At 34.6% G+C, this 12,801-nt stretch overlaps 1 protein-coding gene across 1 annotated transcript in view; it reads left to right on the forward strand.

Moving 5' to 3' along the window:
- LOC110193499 (phospholipid-transporting ATPase ABCA3-like) overlaps positions 1–12,801 on the forward strand; it is a 337,264-nt gene that overhangs the window by 211,727 nt on the left and 112,736 nt on the right. The window contains 3 exon segments of the mRNA XM_078151735.1: positions 433–614; positions 1,560–1,694; positions 11,356–11,485. Coding sequence (XP_078007861.1) covers positions 433–614; positions 1,560–1,694; positions 11,356–11,485 — 447 coding nt within the window.

Below are 12,801 nucleotides of genomic sequence, written 5' to 3' on the forward strand. Positions count from 1 at the left end.
ATGAAAAACTAGGTGACTACAACTAACACTTGTTCGACTGTGATTCATTTTTGTATAGTTTGATAATATGGTGGTAGCCAAAGGAGCGTTGTTGCGTGTAAGTAATATAAATGGTTGTTGCTTAATTTATCCTTTAAGTAATTGGACTTTATTAAAGCTGGTACAATTTTAGCTTATGACAGATTCATTTCTCTTAGATAAGGCCATTTCCACAGAGTAAATCGTTATCATTCACCATAAAATCAGTGCATAGACTCTAGTGTCTAATAGTGAGTCCAGTCCTGAAATTCATTGCTATTTTGAAATTTAAATTTCAAAACAAATTACTATTTGCTGATGTTCCATTAAGGAGAATATTCTGGGGATGGGGCTACACATCTGATTAGGCTTAGCCTAGTCTACATAATAACTGCCTCCTGTTGTATATTTCAGGGAATGGAGTTCATTGGAATAACCTCATGGATGAAGTGAGCATTGAGGATAGCTTAAGTTTTGGGCATGTTCTGGGAATGATGCTGTGTGATTCTTTGTGCTATGCTTTAGTAGCTTGGTATATGGAAAATGTCTTTCCAGGGGAGTATGGTATGCCTCAACCATGGTATTTCTTCTTGCAGGTGAGTTCTGAAGCTGTTCCTTAGATTATAAGTAGCCTTAGGTTTTTTTGTTTGTTTGTTGTTGTTGTTGTTTTCTGGTTGGTAAAAAAGTGATCATCAGAATCCTATTCCTACCTATGGTTGACCTGATCTGAAAGCTAAATCCTACAAAACTTATGTAATCAGATTTTTTTTCTCTCTCCTGGATTCTGGATTCTGTCCTAGATTAATCCACAAATGAATTCAGTTTAAACATGTCTGCAATTGAATCAGATGGTCAGATGACCATACTGCCATAGTCAGATGTGATAAAAAAAAAATATTAAATATTATCTGTGATCATAGCATGCAAACCACCCTAACTGTGAGTGATTATCCCCCTTCAAGTGTTATATGATGAATAAAAAAGACTGGGATTATAAAGTCCTTTGTCTTTAAAAGAGAGTTGCAGTGATAAAGAATAGTGTTGTTCCATTAACATTTTCAGTAACATCCTGAGAGATAAGAATAAACCCCTTAAAATAATTCCATCAACTCTCTAAAGATATGAATAAGAATATATTATAAAAACTTCAACATTAAGGATATTGATGAAGCTGAAAGAATGTATGCTCTTTGATCTACATGGAATACCAATTGTTTGACTTACATAGAATCATGATCGTACTCAGCAATACAATAGCATTCAGTACTCTTGCCTTTTTTTGTCCTTTTTTGCCATGACTCCAATTTTAAAGATGCTTCATTTTGACAGTTTGCATTTTAATGAAGTTTTGGGATTGAGTTTTGAAGACAAGTCTGATAAGCTCATTTTGTTACAGAAATTCAGTAACTAGGAGTTAGCTGATGCTTTATTCATTTTAGTCAACAAAACCAGCAGAGCCATATTGTTTTCAGCTATTATAATCCTCCAATTCTATTGTTTGTTGACTGCCTATCTTGGTAATACAGTTTTTATTATCTTAGCGCTCCTACTGGTATGGGTACCCAAAACCTCTTTCTAGGAGACATATAGACACTGAAGACATCTTACATAATGAATATATGGAGGCAGAACCTGTAGGATTGGTGGCTGGAGTACAGATCAAACATCTATGCAAGGTATTTGATTTTTCTACATCTCTTTTCCAGCTGGAACTGAAAGTATTGCAGCTATTGTAAAAGCAATGTTGTATATGGTTCCCTGGACCAAGAATGAGGATATCTTGGTTCCAGTCCTAGTTTACCATTTACTATTTGCCCCCCAAGGCAAGAACTCAATTAAATATTCATTTTGCCTTCATGTATTAAGCAATATCTCAAACACTAGGAGAGATTAAAAAGGTAAATGATTCTGAAATTTGAGATTAAAACAAAATGCAATCTCACTCTCTCTCTTTCTCCTATCCAGTTCTGGGCCCAACTCACTGCCCATCTGCAGTACTGTTCCAGATATAAGCACTAATAGGCTAACTAAACGGACTGGTTATCCAGCTGCTTGTCAAAGTTTGAACAGTAGACATTTTTATACATTTTGTCATTCCTAAACATGTTATTTCAAACTATTAAAGATCTCATTGAGAAACAAGAACATATAGAGGATTTTACCATATATATGGAGTCCCTCTTCCACTTCTGCAGTCCTCTGTGGCAATAAAGGATATGTCTTTGGGTGTACTTTTTATGAACATCATGTTTTATATCTTGCTCGAAGTCATTTATCAGAGAGTTATCAATAATGAGCTTCTTGGTTTCATTTATTAAGGGATTTTACATGCATGAAAGATTTCTCATTGGAGGAGAGCCTTTAAGGCTACAATTTGTACTAAGAAGCTTTTGTAATGCTTTTTTCCAAAATCAGTGAATAATAAATAATAAATGAAGTGGAATCTTCTGTGTGACTGAAAGTATGTAGTCTACTAAAGAAAATATTTGCAGAAGCTTACCTTTTCATTTCTCATGTTTCATCAAGGAAAGCCTCAGTATGTGTTTAAACATATTTTAAACATTTTCACATTAGCGATAAAAATTTGATAAGGAGAAAGTAAATATACAAATAGATTTTTAAAAAATGTTCTTTCTTGAATATTGCTATTCTACATTTCTCCCATTCTTTTGATATCTTTCCCTCCCTGAGATAGTTTATAAAACAATTTCTCAATACATTCAAGATTATGTTGCTTCTAACATGAATGTTATCCATTCATAGTCTATGCATATGGACTAGTTCAATGCTGGTCTGATTTTTTTTGTCTTCTTAAGTGCTATTTCTTGTCATAATACATCATAGCCTAGGATGCTTGAATCCAAATTTTGTGATTCTGTTATCTGAGGATCAAAAAATATATAATTCCACAGCATTTGCTTTTAACTTTTTTGTGACTTTCTTCCATTTGCATTATTGTAGATATTGAATATGTTGTTTTCTTGGGTCTGATTATTTCATTCTGCATCAGTTCATATATATCTTTCCATGCTCCTCTGTATTTACCATTTCTTATAGCATAATAATATTTTCATTAAATTCACGTACTACCATTCTTCATTTGATGTGCATGTGCTTTTTTTCCAGTTCTTTGCTGTAACAAAAAAGTAATACCATAAATATTTTGGTTTATATTGGGATGTTCTTTTTATCAATGGGTGTTTTGGGATATGAGCCTAAGAATGAAATCTCCAGATCAAAGGATATGGACATTTTAGTCACTTTATTTGTATAATTCCAAATTACTTTCCAAAATAGTTGTACCAATTCACAGTTCTACCAGCAAAGTATTACTGCACCTATCTTCTCACAACTACTCCAGCATTAACTATTGATATTTTTTGTCATCTTTGCCATTTTGTGTGGTATGAAGTAAAACTTCAGCATTGTTTGATTTGCATTTCTGTTGTTATTAATGATGTGGAGAATTCTTTCATATCGTTATCAACAGTTTACAATTCTTTTCCTTTGACCACTTTTCTATTAGGAAATGGCTTTTGATAGATAGATAAGATAGATAGATAGATAGATAGATAGATAGATAGATAGATAGATAGATATCAGATAGATATCAGTTATTTTATAGCTTAGATAACAAACATCAGAGAAATTTGAAGGTTTTTTCCGCATTCAACTCCTTTTCCTAGATGCATTAATTTTGTTTGTGTGGAAGCTTTTCAGTTCATGTAATCAGTTATTTATGTTATCTTTTGTAATTGTCTCTAATATTTATTTAGTTAAGGATATATCTCCTACCCATAGTTATAAAATGTATATGATCTGCTTCACTGGTAATTGTTTTTTTGTTAAGATTTTAATATTAAGATATTGTATCCATTTGTAATATGTCATAAAATACGGTAAGGTATTGGTCTAAGTCTAACTTCTGCCAAACTGCTTTCCAGTTTTCCCAACAGTTCTTATCAAATAAGGAGTTCTTTACCAAGTAATTTATATTTTCCACTTTATTGAACATTGGGTATCGTGTTTCCATTGTTTCTAATTCTCCCAAATCTAGTCTATTCCATCATTCCTCCCAACTGTTCTTGAAGAAAATGTTCATGAAATATGGGTGTCAAGGTTCTGAATAGTCTATAAACTTTTAGCCTATTTTTGTTTATTGACTATGAAACACATTTTCTAATAGTTTTCTACATCTTCTCTTGCTTGAACCCATCTTTACAACTGAAGTCCCCACCCTGAATACTTTAATCCCTCCCACTCAACCTTTACTCCAACCAAACTGGACAACTCTTGGTCCTCCAAGCACACATTGTGCTCTCATTCTTCTGTTTTTTCTCAGGTTCTATATGCTATGAATGTTCTTCCTCACCCTATCCTCCTTTGCTTATTGAACTCCTTCCTCATTTTTAAAAGATAATTCAAAAACCTTCTCTCTGGGAATTTTTATCTAAACTTTCCCCAACTTGCATTAATAATAACCTTTCCATTTAGATATAACATAGCACATTATTTTGTAACTTAGTAATGACCTTTTGTAAAATTGCATACCATTCCTAGACTATAAGCTTCTTGAGAACATCACCTGTGTCTTATCTCTTGGTATTTCCCCCAGTCTACCTAGTAGGTAGCATTCCATACAATAGGCAAACAATAAACATATATTGTTTAATTAATTGATTGTAGGTATGATAAGAACATAAGAGAAAATTAACCTAACTGTTACTTCATCTAGATTTTATAGCGGAGGTTCTGTGAAACCTATGGACCCCTTCTAATGGTAATGTTTTTTAAGAACAAAAAACAAAATACATAGGATGAAAACAATTATATTGAGATAGTTATTGAAATATATTTTTTAAAATAAATATATGAATAGACCCCAGGTTAAAAAACCCCTGTATCTAGTAGGAAAATTACAGCTGAGTGATCAGGGAAAACTTAATGGAAAATGTGGAATTTTAACTGGATTTTAAAATATATTCAATATTTCTTTTCAATAATATTTTATTTATGCTCTTTTTTTCCCATCACTGTCACTTCCCACTGGCATCCACTCCTTCCACACATACACTCAGCATTGCAATAAAATCCACATTTATAACAAATAACAATAGCTAAACAAAACAGATTAATACATTGGCCATGTCCAAAAATGTATTTGGGATAGGGGGCACCTCAAATCCACCATATCTCTTCCAATTTCCCTATACATACCTTACTTATACATAGTTATTTCCATGTTGTCTTCCTTATTAGATTGTGAGCTCCTTAAGAGAAAGGAACGTCTTTTACCTTTCATTTTATCCCCAGTATTTAACATAGTGCCAGGCATATAGTAGGCCCTTAATGAATGTTTATTGACTGACTGACCTCTCTTTAGAGGCATGGAGCATACTTCTCTATCAGTCCCCTAAAATCATGATTAGGCAAGTAACTGATAAGAATTCTAAAGCCTTTCAATGTTGTTTTCCTCTATGCTATTGTAGTCATTATTCAAGTTAATCCCCTAGTTCTGCTTACTTTTTCTTTCACCAGTTTTCATAAGTTTTTCTAAGTACTTCATTTCTGTCATTTCCCAATTAATAGGTACTCACTTTCTTCTCAATTCTTTGCTACTACAGAAAGTGCTATTATAAATAATTTCTATACATATACAACCTTTCCCTCTGTCTTTGACTTCTTTGGAATGTATGCCAGTTTTTGGAATGTATGTAGTTTTTTCATGGGATTCCAAATAGTTTTCCAGAAAACTTGAACCACTTCATAGCCTCTCCAACATTTTACATCTTCGGCTTTTGTCATCTTTGCCAGGCTGCTGTATGTGTGTTGTTTTGATCTGCATTCCTGTTATTAGTGATTTGGAGTCTTTTTTCATAGTTTACACTTTTCTTTTGAAAACTACCTGGTCATAATCTTTGACCATTGACTCTTATTCTTATTAATTTGTGTCCATTCCCTTTTTATTTTGAATATCAAAATAAATCTTACTAAATATAAAAATAAATCAAAATCAAAATAAATATCAAAATATCTTCCTCAGAGATATTTACTACAGATTTTCCCCATTCAGGTTCGTCTCTTCTAATTATAGCTGCATTGATTTTGTTTGCACAAGTGCTTTCTTTATATAACTGAAATTGTTTCTTTTAATATCTACGATTATCTTCATTCTGTTTTAATAAGAATTTTCCCCTTTACCATAATTGTAAGAGGTATCTTCTATTCTCTTTTTTTAAATTATGAGATGTTTTATATTGAGATCACATATCCATTTGGAACAAAATCAAAAATCAAACGGTCCCTCAAGAAGCTTACATTCCGTTATAACCATGTTGTTCCATGGTAAGACTTTAGTAAACTCTTAATTTGAATCTTTGCAAACTGGTTGCTTCTTGTTCCTTACTGGAAAAATAAGACTTTTCTGTTTAATTTCTCTAGTCATGACAACATCTGAATGTGCCAACAGTTGAAAGAACTGAGATGCTCTCCAGAATCTCATATGATCAAACCCCTGTTTGGCCACATTCAAATATTTAAAAGTACAACTTCATCTGTGTTTCTATTATACTTCCAGAGTCCACCATCTGGAGAAGCAAATTAAACTGCAATATGAAAGAATTGCTTGCATACACACACAATTTCAGAGTTTCAGATCATCCCAGAGTGAGAATGTTGTTAGTTAATACAGTCTGCTCTTTTCTTGGAGAAAGGCAGTAAGAAGTATATAAACATTGTCATTTAACTTTTGTCAAGAAGTAAAGCCATCGAAGGATTAAGGTATTAAGGTAGTCAACATTTTCCTTCCTTAAACAGTAGCAAAATGAAGGAGATTGCTTTGACTCAGACCTCTTCTTAAAATGTAACACTTAATTCTTTTCTATGATCTTATATTTGCTTAATGTTTTACAATTTTAGAAAGCTTTCACATATATTATTTTATTTGTTTTGCTTGCAGAACCAGCATATTTTCTTTTAATGTTTTTGATTATTGCTTTTCTTTTAGGTTGTCCTTCTATGTATTTAGATTCCCAATCTATTGTTCTCTTTTTTGTTTCTTTGGTAAAGCTTTTCTATTCTGATCATTATTTTTGCTGGGCAGAACATAAATTCTGCTTTCATAATTCTCATTTCTCTTCTAAACTACTCAGCAACATTACTAGATCTGGAGGCCATATTTCCTTCTGTTGTTACTGTTTTTCCCATTAATTTTTTTGTTTGTGTTCGAAGTCTTTGAGTTTTCTTCTTCCTCAGATCTTCGGTAATTTCAGTCTCCCTCTTTCTCCTCATTTTCTTTTATCACTCACTTCCTGACTTCCTCCCTTTTAATTCTGGTTTCCTTGAGGGCTGGATCTTGCAGCATCCCAGCCTTCTTCTAGGCTGGGCCAACCTAGGTTTCTGCCCCAACTGATTTTTGGGTGGTCAGAACTGGCCCCAGCTGCATAATATGCCCCTTCCCTCAGGCTTAGTGGAATGCCTCATGCCCTCATGTGCTTAGTGGCTTAGTGTCCTGGTGACCTGTCCCGCTCCCTCTATTCCTTAGTGCTCTGGTTTGGCACCAGCAATTCAGAGCCTGCTTTCCCAGCAATGGCCGTTCAAAGCTTTGCAGCGCTGGTGCTTTCAAGTTGCAGCCCACGGCAGACTTTTGGTACAGAATGGGCCTGTTCTGGCTGTTCAACACCCAAGCAAACTTCTGCAACCAGAGTTTCTAGGGAGGGGGGAACAGAATTAATAATTGGGTTTTGATGTAAGCCTGTGTTGTGTCCTTGGACCTGCAGTGCAGTCTCACTGCCCACAGTTTGATTTATACATCTTCCATCTCCTGTATATGTCTTCTTAAAATCCAAGTTGGTTAGTAAGTTCTCCCTACATGAACATAGTTCTATTTAGACAGCTCATCATTTTCCTCGTCATCCAAATCGCTTTTCTTCACAATTTCTAGCTTTCTAGAAGGAAATTTACTGAGAAGGTATAACAAGGACAGAAGTACAAAAACATACTTTCCCCCCAACCAGAAGTTATGATCTCCCCTGTACTGGTGCATTCCTTGGGAAGAGTGGTACAAACTGAAAATACAAAGGTGCTGAAGAATACATGATCCTGCTCCCAAGAATCTCCTTGCCCCCTCATAGATCCCCAAAAGATGTGTCAGTCTCCTAAGGGTACACCTAGAGCCCCAGTACTTGGCACCATTCTTACACAGAGGCTTTGATACCTGGAGTGGCCTTTGCTTCAGGTCCTGTCTTCTTGTACTTTCCTTTATGGGATGGAATAGTTCAGTGCTATTTCATATGGTGCTTTCCCTACTGTTAATAGGTGTTCCTAAAAAAAACTAGGTTTGGCTGGAAATTTTCATGATAACCTAAAACAGAAGTCATTGCCTTCTTCAGTTTCTCTTGACATTACAAGGATACTGATGGAGCACATAGGCTGTATTTTGTTCCAATCATGGGACCAGTCCATGTGTTCTTTGCTCATAAATTTATCTTCTGACTTACTTTTACTCTGATTTTCCTTATCATGACTACTATGTGCTTCCCTTTTAATGATCTTCAGTTTCAGTTCTTTGGTAATTGTAATGCCTTATACCTGAGAGCCATACAACAATTACCAGAAGAATAAAAGGATGAGTATTTACTTTAGGGAGAAACTTGGGGGCATTTAAAATTTTTTAAAGGAAATCCTCTTCTCTCTCCCCCTTCTTTTTGATTGTGAGCATAATTCATTTTCTATTGGCAGTGTCTGTCCAAGACAAAAAAATCTTTATTTATTCTGATGAATAAGCTCTATAGGTTTCCACCCAACTACAGTTGTCATTTTCCATATTTGTCATTTCTGACAATCTTATGGGTCTGAAGCAAAATCTCAAAGTTGCTTTAATTTGCATTCATCTTATTAATGATTTGGATCATTTTTCATGTGGTTATTGATAGCTTGAATATCTGACCATTTATCTATTGAGTAATTGGCTCTTTCACAATGATGGCTTGGGGGAGAATGCTTTCCTAGAGATGACCACAAAAGATTAAGTGGTATGTTTTGATTATATAAAATGTTTGAAAATGTTTTATGTGAGCAAAATGAAATGCAGTTAGATCCACCCAAACAATTAAATGGGAAACCTTTTACATCAAATTTCTTTGATAAAAGTCTAGTATCCAAGGAATGGCAACAGTCATTGTTGAAGGGGTATAAAAAGATAAGCACAACAATACATTAATGATGGAACTGTGACATGATACAACTATTTTGAAAAGCAGTTTGTAATTATGCCATGACCAAAAAATGATTCTAGACATCATAGATCAAGAAATCTTAAAAGAAAACTGTCCAGATCTTGTAGAACCAGAGAGCCAAGTAGAAATAGAAGGAATCCACCAGTCACCTCCTGAACCTCAAAGTGAAAATTCCCAAGAACATTATATCCAAAATCCAGAGTTTCCAGGTAAAAAAAAAAATACTAGAAGCTACTAGAAAGAACAAATTCCGTTTCAGAGGAGTCACAGTCATGACTGCAAATGATTTAGCAACCACCACTATAAAGAAGCAGAGAAAATGGAATACAGTATTCCAAAAGACAATAGATATGGGCTTATAACCAAGAATAACTTACCCAACAAAACTGAGTATAATCCTATAGAGGAAAATTAACTTTTAATGAAATAAAAGACTTCCAAGCATTCCTGATGAAAAGCTTAAAGCTGTGTAGAAACTTTGTGCTGTAAGAAGTGATGAAGGGGATAGTTTCAGAGAAACCTGAGAATATTTACATGAACTGATACAGAATAAAGTAAACAGAACCAAGAGAACAATTTTACAAAGACAGCAATATTAAAAAAAGACAAAAACTTTGAAATAATTAGGAGCTATGATTAGGGTAAATGACCAACCACTCCTATAGAGGACTAATGTTGAAACACATACTACCCATTTTCTGATAGAGAGGTGAAGGATTCATAGTGCAAAATGAGACTTTTTTTGGGGGGACATGGGAAATGTAGAAATTTGTTTTTCTTTATGTGTATGTATAATATTTGTAACAAGGAGTTTGTTTTTCTTTTGCTCTCAGTGTAGGGGAGTGATGGGGGAGGTAGAAAAGGCAGATTTTTGCCCATTGGAAAAATTTATAATAATTTCAGAAAAGAAAAAAAGGAATATTTATATCAATAAGATCATAGATCATTTATCTTTGAATATTGAGTGGGATCAAGGATCTCTTATGTCACTCATCATATATTGTCAATTTGATCAGAAAGATTTAATTAACTGATAGTTCCATCAAATGTGGTACCTGTTTATAGTCTCACCTAAATTGAATTTTATCACTTTAACCTTTCTTTGCCAATTTAGTGGGCATAAGAAGGCCCCTTAAACTTCTTTTCTCTCTGATTATTAGAGTTTGGACAATTTAAAATTTTTAATTAACAATTTAGGCTTCATCCCTCAAATTTTTTCACAATCTTTTATTATTTATTGCTATTAGATTTCCAACATGCTTCTGTTATATTCATCTTACTAAAACATTCTGTCATCATTTTACTCTAACACACAGCATCTGTTGGTAGCCTACAAGAAAAAGTACAAGCATCTTAGCATGGCACTGAACATAGTATACTGTGACTCATATTTCCTGCTTCATCCATGTCTTCTTCTGTACATGAGATCTTAGTTGCGGCTGTCTGTGTGTGTATGTGTATATGTATATTCAGTATACCTCAAACATATGTAATACTTTCTCAGCTGTATACCATTGCTCACACTGTTCTGTCTGCCTCTAATATTACTTATCTCTCCTTCCCCTTAAGATCTGTAGTACTTCTTTTCTATCGCACTCACTTAGTATTTACATAGGCAGCCTGGTATTATAAATTATATTTCCATATTCATATGTCTTATCTCCCAAGTCTGAGGACAGAGATTTCATCTTCTTTGTGTCACCAAGATGTCTAACCTAGTGCTTTAAAGGTAGTAATATTTCAACATATATTTGTATATAGAATATGAGAACAGTATTGCTTCTTCCTGCATGTAGACACTGAGACTCTTTCTTAAAGCTTTACATCATTATATGCTGGAAGCAATAAAAATGCTGTTTTCTCTTTATAACTTTAAGCTTTACTGATAAATTCTAAATCATTTTCCTTTACAAATAAGCTCTATCCTATTTTACTCCATAAAGTAGTAAAATCTACCCCCTTAATATTTCCTCTTTGGTCTTAGTGATATATGATAGAATATGTTCTAAGGATAGTTGATTTGAATATTTAATCTTGCCATTAAGTTCTTCAGAGTGAGGAAAATGAGTGCAAAGTTACTCTTTCTTTGCCTCTTCCACAGGCATTTGTGGTGGGGAGTAATATCAAAGAGGCAGTAAGAAACCTGACTCTGAACATATATGAGGGCCAGATCACTGTTCTTCTGGGACATAATGGAGCAGGAAAGACCACCACTTTGTCCATGCTTACAGGTATGTTTGCACTCTGATCAACTGAGAAGCTGAGGATTTGTTCTCCATAGCCCTTCATGTTTTTAGGGCCTTCACTTTTATTACTAGAGCTAAGTTTATTGCTATCACAACATTGCCCACTGAAAGTCAACTTTCTGTTTCTTCAGTTCTTCCTTGATGATACCAGAGCTATATAAAACCTAATTAGCCTAATCTGGATGAGGGAAAACTGTCCATTACCCACTGCCCCTTGCAACCCAAGCAGTTTATGGCAGTACTCCAACTCTTTGGAGCCACATAGCAAAGCTCACTCACTTGGGACTTCCTGTTCTTCCTAAGGACATGACGTTTCTCCTTAGTGTAAGTGCCTGAGATTTTGTGAGTCTCAGAAGGAGATACATAAGCCCACAAGTGATTTAATGAAGAGATTCCAAATATTATTATGACAGAATTCCATGGTGTTCAGAGTTCTGTAAAAAACACATCAATGTGACAGAATCATACCATCTTCCCTCTGATGTACAATTTCCATCAAGTAAGGGGTGTGGAATAGAAGTAATATCCCCAGCATGAACACCTAGCCAAGAGCCTGGGACATTCATAAGATGGTTGTTGATTAACTGAGTGATTATTAAAGCCCTCCCATGATGATTGTAGAAATGAAATTAGCTTAACATTCTGGACAGGAGTAGTGGCTGATAGCATCTCTACCCTGCAGGAGGTAACTCTCTAAGTATCTTGCATTCATCCCTTTATCTCAATCAGTGGCCATATGGATAGTAGTGCTCTTTTTTATTTATTTAAATTTTTATTTATTTTTAAATTAATTTATTTATTTTTAGTTTTCAACATTCACTTCCACAAGATTTTCCTCCTCACCTCTCCCCTCCCCAGACCCCATGACAGCATCCATTCTGATTACCTTTCTCCCAGTCTGCCCTCTCTTCTATCACCCCCCATTCTCTTATCCCCTTCCCCTTCTATTTTCCTGTAGGGTAAGATAGATTTCTATACCCCATTGCCTGTATCTTATTTCCCAGTAGCATGCAAAAACAATATCAACATTCATTTTTAAAACTTTGAGTTCCAAATTCTTTCTCTGCCTACCTCCCCACCCACCCTCACTGAGAAGGCAAGCAACTCAATATAGGTAATAGATGTGTAGTCATGCAAAACACTTCCATAATTGTCATGTTGTGAAAAACTATATTTCCCTTCATCCTATCCCTACCCCCATTTATTCTATTCTTTCCTTTGACCCTGTCCCTCCTCAAAAGTATTTGCTTCTGATTACTCCCTCCCGGAATCTACCATCCCTTCTATAATCTCCCCTCTCT

This window comes from Phascolarctos cinereus, unplaced genomic scaffold (assembly GCF_003287225.1).
Source record: "Phascolarctos cinereus isolate Bilbo 61053 unplaced genomic scaffold, phaCin_HiC Scaffold_4;HRSCAF=312, whole genome shotgun sequence".
NCBI lineage: Eukaryota > Metazoa > Chordata > Mammalia > Diprotodontia > Phascolarctidae > Phascolarctos > Phascolarctos cinereus.